At 26.5% G+C, this 19899-nt stretch overlaps 1 protein-coding gene across 1 annotated transcript; it reads left to right on the top strand.

Moving 5' to 3' along the window:
* Window positions 1–8708: 8708 nt before the first annotated feature.
* LOC8282395 (transcription repressor MYB5) lies at window positions 8709–11036 on the top strand. The gene is made up of 2 exons (XM_002525683.4): window positions 8709–9374; window positions 10073–11036. The coding sequence occupies exons 1-2, from the start codon at window positions 9070–9072 to the stop codon at window positions 10788–10790; spliced, it is 1023 nt and encodes a 340-aa protein (XP_002525729.2). The 5' UTR covers window positions 8709–9069; the 3' UTR covers window positions 10791–11036.
* Window positions 11037–19899: the final 8863 nt, after the last annotated feature.

Below are 19899 nucleotides of genomic sequence, written 5' to 3'. Positions count from 1 at the left end.
TTATCTAATAGTTTATTTATTTGTATTAGGATTCGAAATAAGATCTAACAACCTAACTTTTTGTCCATTTCTTACTTTTCTTTCTCTTTATTATTTATTATAATAATTAAAAGCATTTTAAGCTTTAAATTTGTAGGATTTCAAATCAAATCACAAGATAAATCTGAAATATTTAATTATAAGTTAGCAATTCTAATTTCTTCTTTTTTTTACCATTAAAATTGTATTTACGTATTTATTTGACAATATCAATTAAAACTGAAGAGAACAAAAACAAGGTGTTAAATTTAAAAATAAGTATAAAGTATATAATTTATTTGATAATTAAACTGGATTTAAATAGTTTGTATTTCAAATCGTTAAGGGCTTAAATAAAACATTTTAAATATTAATTATATAATTGAAACTCGAATTATCTACGCTTTTTTCCTGTTATTATTATTTGATAATCCAACTTTTATTAAGTTAAAGTAATAACAATTTTCCACGGACAATGACCAGCGAGTGAGAGAATTAGAGACAATTGACCTTCTTATTTAACTCCCTGTCCCGCTGTTGACTTTTTATTCTTTTGTAGATTAATCTATTCAATTATTATAGCTAAACATACAGTTGTTGATAATCTCCACATTTTTTAAATGTGACTATTAATATTTTTAAAATTTAATTCTGTGTGTTTTTTAGACTTTGGTTACTTTTGGACTGTCATAAATTTAATATAATTTAAGCCGAAATTACAGAAAAGAAATTATTCTTTTCTCATTCTGTGCAATATAAATTATTCTATTTTTATTCTGATTAAAAAAGAAATAAGTTTAAAATTTATATTTATGCTGCTTTGAAATAAAATTGGGAGACATTAACTTCCAGATTTAAATTTTTTAGATATAATTTTATATTTTAAACCATCTATTTGTTTTTAGGTCAAGTGTTTTTGTGTTGAAATAAACTTGACTTTGGAACTGAAATTATTAATTAGCTAACGTGTAATATCTGGAAGATGCATAGCATTATAATATTATTCTTAAAAAATAAAAAAAAAGGATAAAAATAAAACGTGGCATTGCTGGACATCCATATGCGGGTAGGTCCATAATTATTAAATGTCGCTTTTAATTTTGCTTTTGGTTTCTAATTTTTTTTTTTTCCTTATTTTAATTTTATTGTTTCTTTTAAAGACGATAGCAGAAGATTTAATGTCCCATTCTATCCTACCGTCCACATAGATCAGAACCACATAATATTATATATATTTTTAAAGATAATAAAAAGATGTCGAGTGTCAATATATACGTGGGCATGTCTTCTCCAAAAAAAAAAAAAAAAAAAAAAGGAAGAAAATTAATATCCATCATTCCTAATCACGTGAGTTATGATGCTTCTTACTATTTAGCTTCCATTAATTAACAAAAACATGCCTACTCTAACTTCATTTTAATCTTATTTTATATTACTTGTTTGTATAGAAAAATAATAAGATTCTAAAAGTTTCCTAGGACATAATATTATTATATTAATTATAAATCTTTTTTTTCAATCTATATTTTGTCCCTTGATGATTTGATAGATTTATTTATGGACTTAACTATTATGCCTAAGATCTATATATAATAATATTAATTTAAAATAGTTTAATCAATTTTTTTAATTTTATAAAATTTCATAATTTTAATATAATTTTTATGATACATACATATATATATATATATGATAAATCAAAAATGTTAAATCTACTTCTTAAATTCCTTTATATTTAGAGGGTAAAAGAAAATCTCTATAATCATATATATATAATAACTTTTACAACGAAGTGCGGTCCTACTATTAATAAATTATTTAACAAAATAGTTATTCTAATTATTTTTGTGGAATTAATAAGTATGAAATTTCCTAAGATTAGAGTCTAATTATGGTTTTATTTTACTTATTCCATGAAATCTATATGCATTAATTATAAAATTTCTTCATTAGTTTTTGGTATTAGTCAACTTCATTAATAGAAATTTCACCCCTTATCTAAAAATTACGTATCAGCCAATAGAAATGTTTCTTTTATTAAAGTAGAGCAACATTATTTAATTTTAGCATAATTGTAATTCAAATATCGAATTTAGAGCAAGATTTTTCTGAAATTAGAGTAATTTTCTTATTTTAGCAATATTTAATCTTACTTCTAAAAGTTTATTAAGATTTTCTACTTGCATTTTTTCAGCACAATTTGCTCAGTGTCTAAAAATATTAATAATTAATTAATTTGATATTAATAAATTCCTAACAAATTTTCTTACTATGAAATTAAATTGTTTAAAATATAGTATAAAACAAATGTTTTGAACATTTTATTATATTTTCATATATTTTTAAAATGATAGAAAACAAAATATCTTGATGTCATTAATATTTTTATTATAGATAAGATTAGTATGAAAGATACGGTGAATATTTTTTAAAAATTAAAATCTTTAATTCCAATTGGTTTCAAAATAATTAATTCTATATTATAACATTACTTAATTATTTTTTTTTGTTTTACATTAGAATTAAATTACTCTTAAACTAAAAAAACACAAGGTTTTTTTTTTTTTTTTTTGTAAATTGATACCTCATATCAATCAAGTTGGAGGACCCAATTAATTAAATTCTTTCTATTAGTTTTTTAATTGGATTCACTAATACCAAAATTAACATAAGGACTTCATAGTTAATAAAACGTAAACTTTAAAAATTAATTAATCTGATTATCAAATAGCAAAAACTTCTTAATAATTAACTCTAAATATTTACTAAATTGGGTATTCATTCTCTTCTTATAAAAAGATGTATTATCAAGTTTCTTTTTACATGCTTATACCTAGAAATAGTTTCAGTATTAATTGTTAATTTCTCCAAAAACAAGTAAAGTTATTTGATTTCACATATTACTCCCACCGACTAGAATTAAATTAAATGGAATCATAAATTATATAATATATATAAGTGTGATAATTCCCTTTAGATTTTATGAAATTGTAATTAAAAAAATTAAACTAATGTTATAATTTTATTTCGCTTTTCATTTTTATTTCCCAAACGGGACCTAACTTTCAAACCCTAGAGATGAAATTTTTCTGTTTAAAATACCGTTAGGTAGTCGTGCTTCGGAAAAAAGAACTCTTTTCTTAGAGGCGATGATGCTACAGAGCACTGTAATTTGTAAGTGATGGAAACAGTACATTACTTTTCTATGTGCCTAAGGGCCACCCGTCCAAATTCCTTTTCTATCCTTATCATTCTTTTTAACTTCCCTTTTTCTTTTTTCGTTTAGATCCTTTTAGAATTTTATTTTCTAATTCAGTCCTTTAAGATCTTAATTTCTTCAATCCTAACCAATAGCTCTAATATCATTTTAAAGAGTTTGCTCCTAAAGGATAACTAAATAACTGCACAAATGGTTGGTGAAATAATTTGTTAGACTTTTAACTTTGTAGTTTCAGTAAGAGCAACTAATATTTGGTTATTAATGGACTGTATATTTTTTGGAAAAATATTCTTTAAAGATAAAATTATAAAATTATTTGAATTTTAAAATATTTTTAAAGAATAAATTAGTACGACCCTATGAGATAATGTAAAACATACAAATCAATTCTCTGTTTTTCAATAATATGTGATAACTTTTTTGAGGTTTGATTTAATTACTATTTCACCCTTCTATTAAATTTAAATGAATATTTCTTTAGTCAAAGCATATTACTTTTTAAATATTTCAAAATTATCCTCAAATATGTTATTAATAGCCCCTCAATTATGATATAACATACTAATAGGTTCATATATCTTAATTTGAGATTATAATATGTTTTATTTTGTTACCAACAAAGTATTAGTACAATAAATTAAACTATAATAGAAACTGATTATTATATTTCAATATCTTCTAATAATTAAACTATAATGAAAACATCAATAGAATAAATTCTAATATAAATTTTCTTAATAAGTAACTTTAAAATAAAAAGAATTAAGGTAAGCATGATAATTTTATTACCATATTAAAATAAAATCACATATTTTTTTATATATCCTTTGTAAGAAAAAATATTTTTATTTAATTCTACAATTTATTTAATTACTAAGAGTTTAGTAAACTTAATTTCATAAATATAATATTTAAATCATTAACACATCAGTACGTGTTATTTTTTATAAATTTCATATACGATATTCGGTATAACTTTTTTAGTTTAAAATAAAAATATTATAATTCCTTAAACTTTATATATATATAAAATAAAATTTTTTACAGTGAAAAGAAAAAACACAAGATGCTTGTTAAATGTTATAAATGGCAAAAAAATTAAATTACCATAAATATATAATTTATTTTAGATAAATAGTGAGGTTTTAATAAGTTATCTTTTTAAATTTTATCTAGTAATTTCAGTACAGCTCAAGGGGTCATAGTAATTTATCCTTTGAAATTTGATAATATTTTAAGGATAATTAGTCTTGTTTATATTATTTTAACGGATTATTTTGGTAGAAGGATGAAATAGTTTAGTATTTGGAGGTAATAATATATTATTGAAAAATAAATAATCTACTTGTATATTTCAGATTATTTCAGGGTGGTTATAGTAGTTTTCTCTATATATTTTGATTTAACTCCTTTTGACTATTGTTAGTATTTTAAATTTTAAATTTTTAAAATCGGATTAATGACATTGTCTATTTTTACAATACAACTCAATTTTACTTTTATCTTATAGTTGCATTTGGAGAAGAGTATTGGAGATGTGAATAAAGTCTATATTGGAATAAGTGTAAGAAATTGGACCAAAAAATCACGTAATTAACATCTAAGTGGAGAAGATTGCGCCTTAGCACAAGCCAAATGATTACTTGCAAAGTGAGATTTCAACTCTATGTACAGCCACTGATATCAATTGTATAAATTACTTGAATGCAAAGTCCTAAATTGTTTAAACAAATTCATAAATCTTTAAGGTGGATCACATTTCATATGTATGGTTATACTCTTTTCTTTTTTAAAAAATAAATAATGCATGTGATTTTTTTTAGCATTTGATTCTTTATCTTATAATGAAATGGAGAGTGATCGAGGCATTATATATGGAGGATAACTTAAATTTGGGATTAAAATTCAACATATATATATATATGTTAGCTCTCAAAATTGATCTTATATATTTTTATATTTTGTGTTATAAGGTTCTTAAATGTAATGGGCAAATTTGTAAATGCCAGTCTTAAATTTTTAAAAACAATAAATATTGATATTGATATTTCATTGTCTAATAAATTCTAGTAATATTTATTTATCCGACACTTCTTATAATAAGAACATGATTGAAAATTGTGAACGATATAATAGATAGTAAATATAATTCAATATTGTATTTATAATGTTCTTACAATTGGCTCCATAACCTAACTTTTATTCAATTGGTCCTCCAAATTTCATGGGTTATCATTAACTGTCATACACGAAAGTTATACACTTTATTATGTGATAGTTGATTTGGTTGCTAATTCAATGTGATTATGTTGATTTTACTTATTTTGTGTTGTTCTTAATTTATTGCTATGCTTGAACACACATAACCCTATCCGTAAAAGTGTTAAAAAGGAGAATCCGTAAAGTTTGGAGAGTTCATTGAACTAAAATTAAATTTAGAAGGCCAATTGCAAAAATGTGATAAATTTAGAGGACTAATTATATATTTAGCCTATATAAATTGCAATGCTTTTGTGATATATAAAAAATACATGAATTTTCGTAGTTTACGTGTCTACCTTCATAAGTGTAATTGTAAAATCTAACAAGTATCAGATTTAAATTCTTAAGGTGGATTCATTATGACATACATTTTGTTTGTTAAATTATGTATTTACTTAATGTTCAGAGATTTCTATTGTTAGTTTATTATGCATTTTCATATTACATATTCCAATATTTTAAAATGTGATAGTAAAATTCTTAAATATCAGTCTCAAATCATTAAGGCAGATGAAGATTGAAATATATATTCTTAATTAAATTTTAAGATAATTATATATAAGAGAAACGTGAATTTAAAAATTAAATTGACGAATTTAAAATGCACTTTTAGAATCTTTACTTGATTTTATGCATAATGACTTATGAGTTATAAATACTAAGACACTTTATTTAATAAGTATGAGATTTGTTTGAAGGATTGAAAACATCAACAATGTGAACATGAACACACAATTTTGAAATTATAGTTAAAAGTGACAAATTATATTTCGGAAACAGTTCATGCAATGAGTTATAAATTTTGAAAATTTGCATTATTTGTATACTAATCAAAACTCATATACAAAATATAATATTTTTCGAGAGGTTATATAGTTTATATTAAATATTAGGATAACACATAATATGAAATAATATCAATTTAAAAAGGTAACTGAGGATGAAAATAAATTATAATTATAAATTACGGAAAATAAAACATCTTTTCTTTTTATTTTTATTTTTAGAAAAAAAAAAAGATCACATGGCTATGGAAGCACATATTAATGATAAGATTACTTAAAGGATACCGTATAAGGATGTAAAATGGTAAAAGAAGGTCTTATATTATAATATGAAAAGTTAATTATATTAGAGTGGTTAACTAGATTATTATTATTATTATTTTTTAATTTCTTATAATGTTAATATTTTATATATTATATTAGTGGTTAAAATTTTCTCAAAAAAATAATTACATTATTTTATTTTTAAGAATATATAGCTATTGATATAAAGTTCTAAAATGGAGGTGTGACAAACTAGTATCACCTCAACATCCAATCAATGATAGCTATCTTTTTATAGAGGAGTGTTTGATTTCAGAAGTTTGATCCAGCTGATTGCTGCTTTTCACTGAATAACTATATTAAAACGTTTGGTAAGAACTTAAGAAATAATAGGTGGTAACTGATTTAGTCTAAATCAGTTATTAATTGTATAGCTATATTCTAGAGTTTTTTCTTATAAGTTGATAGCTGATTTGATTTTTTATTTATTTGAACACTATTATCCTTATTAAACTTATTAACAGTAACTTAATTAAAATTGATCTCATATAATTAAATTTTTATATTTTAAAATAAATAATTATTATTTTAAAATAATTATTCTTAAAAGTTAAATAACTATAATATTTAACATTATGATATCTGAAATTAAAAATATTTATAAGTAGAATTTAAATTTAAATTTATACTTTTAAAATAATTTTTATTAATATTTTTAATAACAAATATAATTTAGCTAAGGAAAATTAACTATAAATTTTTTAATTATTATAAGTTATTTTTATTAATTTATATCATTAAATATAATAAAATAAAATAAAATATATTTAACAATAAATTTTGCATTCAATGCTCATTTAACATACTAACAACAACCGCTAATAGAATTCTACCAAACGGTTTAATTTATCAGCCATCAACTGCTAACTATCAGCAATAAGTTACAAGCTATCAGCTGCATTGATCAGCTGAACAAAACAGACCTATAGCTTTCCTAAAACTTTCAGTCATTCAGAAAAAACCAAATACTTTCATATAATTATTAGAGATCCAAAAATTATGAGCTATTCTCTAACATATTTACCAAAATAGCAACAAGCTTGAGATGAACTTCAAACTTTAAATTTTTTTTAGAATTAATTCGATTTAATGAAATATTTAAATATTTAAAGTGAAATTGTATTGTGGACTGGAATTAAATGGTAAATGAAAGAGTGGAACATTTTTTTTTAAAATTTATGATGCTCATTTTCTTTTAATTTTTATTCCAAAATAGAGAGAAATTTAATTTTTAAAAAATTTCTCCTATTTTTCATTTCTTATTTTCTTAACTCTCTAAGGAAAAACAAAAGTGAAATATAATTTTTCCAAGTCATTCATGAGTTATTTGAAGTTCGATTGTATTTAAGTTTTTCTTTTGCTAATTCATACTTAACAAATAAGCCAAAACTAAATTAGCTAGAGTTGGATTATTAGAATTGTGAATCTAATCGTTTATAATCTTTTAATTGTTTAATTTTAAATATATAATAAGATAAAACTAAAAAACTATATTATAATTTGACGTTTTTACTTTTTATGAATATAAGTAATTTTTGTACCAAGTAGATACCTTATGTTTTATAATTTTAACACTTTCGTACCAAATTAACTTTTATAATTTATTTTTATATAGTCTTACATATATTTACAATGAAACTTCACTTATACATATAATTCTATAAATGATGTAATACAATGCATTATGGGCTTTGTACATATTTTAAAATTTTTATTTAAAATCATGATACTGGAAAATTGATTAAAAATTTTATGATTACAAAGCATTTAGTTGGAATTGAAAATAACACATAAAAAGATAAGGAAAAAAATTGAAAATACACCAAAGTGAAAAAGTATTACAAAAAAGTCCAAAAAGTGTATTGTTGTATAGCTGATTAATTACTTGTAACCTGTTGACATGAATAAAATTTGTGTTTTATAGAACTTAATTACAATGTATATATATGGATCTAATTTTGCTTCTTGGTTCAAAATTTAATAATTTAAAATTTAAATAATTAGGATTTTGCTTTCTAATAATTTTGCTTCTTTTAAAATTTAATTTTAAAAATCAAATTTAAATTTTTTTATTTAAATATGGTGATTTATTTTTCACTTTATAAAAAGAGTAACGTGTTAATTATATTTATTGTAAAAATAAAAAAACAAATAAAATGAAAGGGTATAGAAGTAATTTAAGACTGTAAGTGACGCACTATTCACTCACTTTGCAGCGATGAATAGATTTATCCTTCCTGTCCCTACTTCATTTCTGACCAATTTCCAACTCTTTTTTTCCCTCTTTCTTATCCCTTCTTTCTCCCGTCCTTTACCTATAAAGACACACTGCAATCCCCTCCAAAGGAAAAAAAAAAAAAACCCTCATTTAACACGATATCACTGCTCAATCCAGCCGAGGAACAAAAGAAAGAAGAAGAAGAATCAAAGTTGATTAAATTATATATCAACTCAATCATCATGAGGAACCCATCTTCTTCTTCGTCAATTCATGGCACTACCAAGACGACTACACCATGTTGCAGCAAAGTTGGAATAAAGAGAGGGCCATGGACGCCAGAGGAAGATGAGCTCTTATCAAACTACGTCAAGAAAGAAGGCGAAGGCCGGTGGCGTACGCTGCCGAAAAGGGCTGGTTTGCTTCGATGTGGTAAGAGCTGTCGTCTTCGATGGATGAATTATCTTCGTCCTTCTGTTAAAAGAGGACGTATTGCTCCCGATGAAGAAGATCTCATTCTTAGACTTCATAGATTGCTTGGTAACAGGTATATGAATATGCTTTCAGTGTGGGGATAGCTTAATTTTGTTTCTTTTAAGATCGGGTGTTGTTTTATAAACCATCTTGCATTCTTATTCTTATCTGCTACCTTCTCTTTTATTACTTTAGGGTTCATCAATCTAATTCCTCTTTCTCTCTCTATCGTTATATACATGCATATGAGGCTATGGGTGTGTATAAGATTACAGGTCCTTTCTATTTTGTATGATTTTTGATCGGTTGCAACTTTAGGGTTGTTTCTTTATCGTATTGCTCCCTTTTTTATTTGGGCCTTCGATAATCTTTCTATCCTTTTTTTATACCTTAACCTTCTGAAAACATCCAAAGTTCGAGAATTAGTTTTCTTGGATTCAGTATCATCTTTCTTGATATTTGTGTCACTGGATAGGTATATATATATATATATATATAGATGGGTAGGTGATGTTGTCTAACATCTTAGGTGAAGCCATAGACAAGGAAAAAAAACTCATTATATGTAAATGAGGGAGCTTTTGAATGTCAACTTCTGATCTCCTACACATATAAATTCTACGGGACAAGCAGATAATAATAAAAGATGCATCTGCTAGTCTTCATTTTGTCTTGTTTTTTGATGTTTCTAGATTTCAATTACCAAAGATTAGTAATAATCAAGAGAGTTCGTATATGTGGATCTCAGTTTTTGTTTTATTTTTCTGTCAGATGGTCTTTGATTGCTGGAAGAATACCAGGCCGCACGGACAATGAGATCAAGAATTACTGGAATACCCATCTCAGTAAGAAGCTGATTAGCCAAGGTATTGATCCAAGAACCCACAAGCCATTGAACCCTAACCCTAGTTCATCACAGATAAACCAAGATCGAAACCAAAATATTTCTGGCTCTAAATTTGAGGAAACAAGCCAAACCTATCGAGTTATAGCCACTAAAGTGAGCGAGAATTTTAACATGGTCGCAAACCTGAATCATGATAATCAGTATCAAAACAACCCAGTTGTTGATCATGATGGTATTATTGATAACTGGCCTGCTTGTGATGGACTTGTTATGGGGTTTCAGGGTGGTGGTCAAGGACAAAGCAATGCAGAATACTACATTGGAAATCAAAATCAAAACCATGAGGATCCTTTCTCCTCCTTTCTAGATTCCCTCATCAATGAGAATGAAAATCTGTTCTTGAATCATCAACATCAACATAATCATTACCATCACCTTCAACAACAACAACAACAACAACAACAAATACTACAACAGCAACTACAACAAGGAGAACAACAGAACCCTAATATGATTGCACCTCCAGCTCAACCCATTGTTTCTTCTCCACAGGCTTTCATGAATAGTACCACCATTTGGGAAACTGAAGTGTTATCCTCAATGGCAGCTGCCTTAGGTGATGATGATGTTGCTTTAAATTAACTACTAGTCATCCACCACCAGCCTGATCGAACCTGCATGCACATGCACAACTGCATTAAGAAAATCAGATATATAGGCTTGATTATCGTCGATCTAATATATGTATAACTTGGTGGCTTTTGTTGTTTTTATTTGTAGTCCTTGTGCTTTGTGATGTGACAAAACTTTAGGTTTCATGGTTTAATTAAGTTAGACTTTTGTTTGCATCGTTGCTTAAATAGAAGTCTGCATAAATTAGTGTCTGGACCTCCTGGACTTTGTTAATTTGTTTATTGCATGGTGCTCTTTCTCTTTTTCTTTTGCAGATCTCCTTTACTCTTAGGAGGAGATCTCCGCGGACATATCAAAGTAATAGATGAGTAATATATATATAATATTTATAAGTATTAATCATGTACTTGTGTATATAATTAGAATATAAATTATTACGCATGCAAAAAAGCTAAAAAAAATAAATAAGAAAAATGCTTAGACAGTTTAAGCACCAATCAACTAAAGAGGCAAATAGTCAAATTTTTAATTTCAAATTATAAAATATTTATATATACACCTGTATAGTAAGAGTTAAGGAAAGATTTTCATTTTGTACTAAGATTAGAATGTTGTTTCTTTATTTTTCATATAATGTCATGTGACTTGATCTTTTTTGTAATGATTTGTGATTCATATATTCTTAATCTCCTTGCTTTGTTTCCCACTTTGCATGCACAAGTATACTAGAGTCCAAAAATGTGCTAAATTGTTTCTCATTTGTGATGCATCTTAATGTGTATAAGGATTCTCCCGCATGCTCACGCATAAAATATAAGAAATTTGTCTAGACTTTATTTATGTACATTCACTCCCACCTAAATCCTCTTCCATATGCCCAATTCCTTGTGCATGTTGGTGCATACACCCTTGATAAATAAGTATTTCATGAAATGTTTTCTTTCATTTCTGCTTCTCACACATGCACAACATATAATGTAATAGTGGAATTCACAAGAATGTAATAAATTGGTAGCACCAAAATAGACATATGCTATTATTTCATGTAATCTTTAACATCTTCATGGAAATCCATTTAACTATCATATCCTACATTATAAATTCATTCATATTCATTGAAAGCATCTATCTTCTTCTTCATTTTTCTTTTCCTTTTAACTGACATTGTATATCTTCCATGTGCATTCTCATTAACTATTTGACTACTTTTTCTCATGCTGAATAAATAGTTTTTAAGTGATGTTCATCTAACATTTTGTTTAACTTGTTTTTCATGAACATAGTCAAGTTAACTTGTATAAGCATGACTCTTGAAAATATTTATATTTTTAGTTTAAACTTGCACATTGTTTCTCCATTAGGGGTGTTAATATTGCTTTGTCTCATAAAAAAGCTTGATGCTTCATGAGTCCATTCAAGGTTAAATATGCTAGGCCAAGGTTATATAATGAACCGGAGAAGGTGATGATTTTCTAAGCAAATTTGATATCTTGGATATTGGCTAATCATATATTTTGTTGATAGTAGCTCATCATTTAAATCTCAATTAGACGGAAGCATCAATTAATGAACAACATTGAAAAACTAGTTAAATAGAAAACCAATTATACCATATTGACTACCTAGCACTTTTAATTAAAATGTATTTTTCGGGTCAAATCCCCAGAGTGAATGATAATTACACCAGATCATCTTTTGTTTCTTATTAGCGAAAATCACTCGTTTTAGTGATCCAAACAAAGGTATGAGCTGAGGGCACTTAAACATTTTTGTTCGTTTTGTTTTTCTTAATTGAATTTATGTGGAAGATAATTTTTAAAACAGGTTGATATTAAGGAGTACAGGAATAGATCACGTAATAGATGTAGAACTAGAGTCTTGTTGATTTAAATTATTTTGTTTGTTTAATTCGTTTACGAAAGTTTTCACATTAGATTCGTCAATTAAAACTCAATTTAAACACAAATGTGAAAGATTCCCAATCAAAACTATATTGCATTACAGACTAAGTCTATATATAGTGCATCCATAGTTTTTAAGTGATGGCAAATTTATTTAATTTGTTCTTTTTCTTTGTTTTATTGATAGTTTATGATGCTTGGTTTTTAAGTTATGAATCATTATAACAATGGTGTTTTCTTTTTTTTGGAAAAAAAGAAAAGAAGAATCATTCCTTTCATATTATTGTTCCATTTTCTTCCAACAAGTTACCCAGTAGTGTTTGCTCATCAATTATTCCATCTAACCTCTACACTAATTCTTGTTATGGAAGACACAAACTGAGAAGCCTACAAATCTTTGGGATCATGCACATATAATATAAGGTAGCTAGTCAAAAGCCTAGAGATGAATTAACTTCAATGGCACTACAAAAAGAAACTCATTTAATATATTATATGCATATAAATATTATGAACTAATGCTCTGTAATCTCCACAGCTTTTGCTCTACTTCTTTCACATATATGTTGTTTAATCAGTGAATGATTCGGGCAATTAATTCATAATCATTATCTACCAATAATGTTATTAACTTATGTAAGTCAGTGTCAAATGATTAGATATGTGTTTATCTTTGACACTGCAAGTAATGCCTAAGTTGGTACTTGAAGCAAAGTCTTACTTTTATTTTATCAGTAGATCGACTATGATTACCAAATATGGGGACAGTTTGCAGGCAATAATAAACCACAGCAGAAACTTAAATGCAAAGCGAACGATCTTCACCACTAACTCTTCTGCCTGAAAATAAATTCATAACAAAATAATTTGCCAAACTAGCTGGTATATCAATTTCATAACCCTTTTTAATTCTATATATATATATATATATATATACACATACACACACTAAACCACTGAGTCGCACAGTCCCACTTATTGGGGTCCCCCTTGAATTTTAGGTTTCACCAGAAACATTAGTTAGCTGTTAATATATAGTACCATTAGTGATCTTTATTGACTCTTCGAATTGGAAATTGGAATTCAAGATAATATTAAATAATTTTCTATGTTTTATTGGTTAATTAATTTTCCGATAAAAGAGTAATTGATTAGTATGGCTTGCTTCTATCGTCACATGCCATTTTTTTCTCTCACAGAATAATACTATTGTTAATAATGTCCAATTCTTTTAATTTAAAATATTTATTGTATAAGCTATTTGTTTAAATAGTTCTAATTGTATTTAACAAAAAAGCCTAAAGCATTCCTCACACACCATTGAATCTTGATAGCTTTTTTTTTTAATTTTTTTTTACTATATATACATAGGGTAATTTATGGTGTGTCAAATATAATTCTTACGGATGAAAAAATACTTTTTAAAAAGTTTTAACGTAACTATATATCTAAAATTCGAGCTCAAAATCTTAGTTAAACTAGAAAAAACCATTCTCATTTCATCTATACACGCTTAAATTCTAACATCAATTTCAAACTATTCTTACCTTATAATTATAGGATAAATACAGTCATTGTTTGTGCCCAAATGAAACTCTACCAAAAGTGATTGATGTATATCTTGGCATTCTCAAAAGGTTACCGTTATAGTAAAGATTTGTATTCATTTCATTTTTTCAATGATTTCTTTTTTCTAAAAGGGAAAAAGAAAAAGCAGCATATTAGATAGAGCAAATCAAAGAGTTTTAGATTGAATTTCTGCTAATTCGTTCACTTATTAGCATAAATTTTGAATGTTTTATTTTTAGACTATATCATGATTGAGAGGCACCTAAAATTGCATGTATTGGTTTCATCCTTTTTATATATCATTCACTGTATAATACATCTGAATTCTCTTGTAGTTCAAACTTTATATAATCTTTTGGTTACCTTTGAGTTGAAAATTGGAAGCCAAATTTGCAGAGAAAAAGAGTAGGTTGCCTTGTTTCTCTCACATATGTTGGTACCATGACCAAAATAGGGTTGAGCATAGATTTCGACTTTTATAATTTGAATAAAAAATTATTTGATATCAAAATCAAAACAAACTAAAATAATAACAATAAAATTTACTAAATTGAAAATATTTTATTATTATAATACATTATTAGTTCTTTAAAAATAATTGAACTATAACAATATCAAACCCAAACCATAGAATCGATTTTATTATAAGTATATGTAAGTACATATATAATTCTTCAATATATTAGAAGACTTTTTTATTCTACGTATATAATTTTTCTAAAGAGAATGTATATATAATAAACTAAACTTCAATGCAAAATTATTAAAATAATTTAATTAGTTTATATAAGTATCAAAATAGTAGTGAATAATCGAATTGTACCAAAAATCTTTGATTTAATACACCGTATATATTTGATATGGTTTTGATTTATTTTATTTTAAAAGAATTAATATTGGATATGACATTGATTCCTTAGTATAATTGTACTACACCAATGTGTACTAGTCTTAAAATAGACCACTAAGGCTTGTAGAATAATAATTACTTTTCAGACTTTTCAATAATCGATACATTAATGAAAAATAATTTTCTTGTCTAAAATGAATAATAAAAAATAAATTTCTTTTAATACACAAAATTATTTTTAGATATATTTTAAGTGCAAATTTGAGTCCTTTCCTTGATTATTCCCTATTATGTAGTTAACGGCCTATTAGCTCCCTATTTTTAAAGTATTTTCTTCTTTAATATAAAGAAAATTATTCTCCGGATTTGCAAATTAACTATAAATTAATTATAAAATCATGCATCAATTAATATATATTGACAATCGGCTAGTAATAATCTGCATCCGTAACTAAAGATTTTTAAAATTTATTTATTTTAGCTAAATTTTTTATTTACGTTCAGTATATATTTAGAAAGTGAAATATAAATTTTTTTTAACATGTGGGTATAATATTTTTAATATATTTTTAGTTATTTTCGACACTAAACATAGTGCAAATAGTAACTTTTATGTTTATTTGAGTTATCTTTAAATTGTATTAATAATATAAGGAAAGAAGTCAATTTATTAAAAATGGATAAATAGATGAAAAGATTTATTTCTAAAGTGAGCTAGAGATCCAACTGGTTTTCCAGATAGGATAACAATAAATTATATGTACTTATTTGTCTTTCTATGACGACCAAAAAAGACAAAAGTTCTTTTCCCGAGAAAATAATTAAAACCTGGAAAAGAAAAAGGAATGAGAAGCTTCCTTAACACTTTTAATTCAGAAACAAAAATTAAATAAAAAATAACACCGAACAAGTTTGGTATGAACCAGAAAACAAGTGTCTGGTTAACTTTTAGACTCATAAAGTTGATATTTGGCCATCTCAAATAATTAATCGAAACATAATCATATAGTGGAGAAATAATAAAATTACTCATATATATATTTTTTTTATCAAACATACGGTGTTATTTTTTTATTATATATTAAAATATCAAAATTACGGTTTTCTTTTTAAATATACTTTTGTTTGATAAAATAATAAAAACAACCCAGACCGTATTTACAAAAGAATTTAAAAAAAAAAAAGAATTATACAATAAAAATATGTTTTTATTGATTTTAGAATATTTTTTTAAAATTTTTTTATATATTTTACTCAAAATTTTTGCATGAAAAAGATATAAATGGTAAACAGTAATAAAAGAGGTGTCTTTAAAAAAAAAAAAAGAATCATAAGAAGTCCAATGGGCTATTAACTTCATAACAGGGATAATAATTCTTTTACACGCATTATACAAGCCAAATCTCAAATAGTGCAATTTAAGAGTTTTATTTTCCAAAAAAAGTTGCTCTTACCACTCAAATTAAATAAGAAATTTTTAGTTGCAAAATATATTTAGAATTGTGTTGACTAATAATAATATAAAAGTAAAATTATTTAATTTAATAGATATAAAAGTCTAATAAATATTTTTTTGTTAAGTTTTAATTTTTTAAGAGTTAATTTATCTATTTTTCTTAAAGTGGATTTTAAAAATAAAAAGAATGAAATGCATATGAAATTTAGTAAATTTCAGGCTGAAATGAGAAAATATTTTAAAAATAATATTATTATTGTTATTATTAATAATAATGAAATTATTATTTTAGGTAGGGAAGGAGCAAAAATATTACTTTAGTCATCTTTTATTTTTATCTTTTACATGCAATTCATTTCTTTTAGAAAAGTTAACATCCACTTCCAAAAAATTATTACGTAATCTCGATCTAACATTTCATCAAAAGACTTATCTAATAAAATAATCATATTTTTACATATTAGTTTTATATCTAAGATTAATAGGACAATTGAAAAATCAATAAAAAGATTAAATTTTAAAGAGAAAACTTATATAAAAAAATAAAATATTATTATTTTATTAAATAAATCTCTTAATGACATATGACCGATCAAATTTATATAATAATTTCTTTCTGCCTGCTCTAAAAAAAATTCATTATCATCTAGAATAATCTTTTGTGATATATGCATTTAGCTTGTTAAATACTTCCAAAATAAAAAAAAAAGGAAAGAAAAGGAGCAAGACGCTAGAAGATTAAACATAAGGGAATCTATATTTCAACCTAATCTTCTTACACATGTATTAACTTTTTTGGTTAAAAAAAGAAAGAAAGTTAATTAAGTTGGGCTACGAGCACTGTTAAGAAGATCTTGCAAATGCAGACACTTGATACAGAAGTAAGTAGGTGGCCTAATGGAATCCCATTTGAGTTTTGACCTTTGGGTGTCTACCTCTCTCTCTCTCTATCTATCTATGCAAAATAATACTTTTCTTTCTTTGCTTTACAATTCACCTCCAAAAGGGTTTGTTTTTCTAACTATTGTACTTCCAATAACACTAGCAATTGGCGGTACTCCTTTCACTATCCCTTACATTTTGGGTATACCAAGATATTGTGGTTGTCAACACTATTCCAAGATAGCCAAAGTCTTGGAAACCTACACGCTTGAAAGATTGCTAAGATATCGAAGAAGAAGAAGAAGAAGAAAGGAGCTTGTCAACGCCATTCCAAGATAGCGAACTTCTATGAAACCTAGACACTTGAAAGTTTGCTACAGTATCGAAGAAGAAGAAGAAGAAGAAGAAGAAAAGAATGATAACAATGTACAAGTAGTGATCATGAAGAATTTCATGGCAAAGATATTGCTCATATTAAAGAAAGAAAAAGAAATAAAGAGACCCAGTTATAAAGAAGAAGCAATCAATGAATCGTCACTGAAGCAAGTGGAAACTAACCTGGCAGTTTATGAAGCATGATCTTGTTTGGTTGGTCGTTGTACTAGGTAAGAACATAGGCGTGAATTCAATGCTCTTCTGTCTTCACTACACTGTCCATCGCAAAAAACTCGTGGAAGGAGACGATAGAATCCTGAAAATTTATTTAAGCAGCAAAGTTTGACATGATACGAAGATTCCAAAATATTAAATTTTACTGCAGATCATGAATAGAAGAAAAGGATAGTGAAGATATTGTTTTGGCAGAGATTTTTTTTTTTTTTTCTTTTCATATCACAATATATATATATCAGAAGAGCGGCTGAGCGAACATTCTAACTGAGAAACTTGGTTCGTGGACCTACCCACCTACACTTCGTTCTTGTCAGAATCAGGAACTGAGTGAGTCAATCGGTTAATAATCACTTGAAGAAACTCGTTTCTCTCTGTCTTCTTAAGTATACAATTGATGAGCCTTGTTAGTATGCTGATATTTTTCTTCTTCTTCTTCTTCTTCTTCTTTCTTCTAACATTTCTTCTCAATCTCAGAAGTATAATTCAAAGCAACTCGATATAGAATTCTAAACTCTTACTTTGAACTGACTACAAGTACATATCTCAAATCTCAGTATCCTTCCCTCATTTATAAAAGAAGAAATCATTCCAACTCTGAGTTAACTAATCGCAAATGGGCATTCAAATGCTGTACTAGCGTTTGGAAAATTCTTACCTATTACTCCATGTCGTTTTTGGTTGTCATTTTGTCAGGATTTGATGTACCTTTCTTTTGTGGGGGGAGTTTCAAGGAGGACATGTACGAGAGTTGGAGTGGGTCTGCAACTTATGCTTTCTTGAAAGTCAGGAAGCTCAAAATCAGGCAGCAGATTGGGCTTGTAGAAATACAAATTTGTTAATTTAACCAGGATAGTACTGACACCCTCCATCTCCACCTGACCTTCAAAAAAACTTATTGTATTGGATATTTCTCTCCCTTCTCACTGATTACTCATTGCTTATATAATTTTTTAGAAATAAAAAAGACAAAAAGAAAAAAGCCAGCACCGCTCTTGGCCCCCAGTTACTACCGGGGCTGGAAAGTTAATCGCATTTTCATGGGTTGATTTTCTTCTCTTTTTTTTTTTTTTTCAATGAAAGAAGGATCCATTAAAGATTTACAAATATATCCAAAGTTTGCTTCATTAAAAGAATTCTTGAGGAAAATACATTAATTCGAAATCTCACAAAAGGAAAAGAATGCAAAGCTGAATACATCCAAAAAAAATAAAATAATATGAATGTTGAAGTACCGAAGTAGCTACACCACGAACCACAAAGTTAGGTTTCCTCCTAATAGCAAAAACAAAAAAAAAAGAACCCACAGCCAATATCATTACTAGACAATCTATCTTTCAACACAGAGTTACGATTAAGAATCAAACTGATAGCTTCTAATTAGAACAGGACAGGGGCACCCCGAAGAGCAAACAACTCACCAGTATAACTAGCATGATATACTAATACTAAATTAAGCCCTTGACCAACGCAATATTTTGAAGTTATGGTGGGCTGTCACGATGTTTAGGACCCCTGCTAGGTTTCGTGATGTGATGATGCAAGACAGCCTAGGAGTGGCTTCTGTAGAGCTGTTTCTGCTAGCAATCTTAGGCACTAAGTTTATTAGGCCTCTTTTCTCTGTTAAAAAAGATTAAGCCCTTGACCATCTCAAATAGCAGCTCCAGTACCACATAAATTTTCGCTTATTATATAAAACTGGCATCCACATTTAATTTAACAATACCAACCCACAACCTAGGCCAGCAATCAATAGGTTGGTCTCTGGTCTAAGAGCAATATTGCCTTTTGAAATTTTTGGATACACACTTCGGCCCACTCAAGAATCTCAGTTGCGTGCATAACATCGCC

The sequence above is a fragment of the Ricinus communis genome, chromosome 10 (assembly GCF_019578655.1).
Source record: "Ricinus communis isolate WT05 ecotype wild-type chromosome 10, ASM1957865v1, whole genome shotgun sequence".
Classification (NCBI taxonomy): Eukaryota; Viridiplantae; Streptophyta; class Magnoliopsida; order Malpighiales; family Euphorbiaceae; genus Ricinus; species Ricinus communis.
This window is presented reverse-complemented; position numbering and strand designations above follow the sequence as displayed.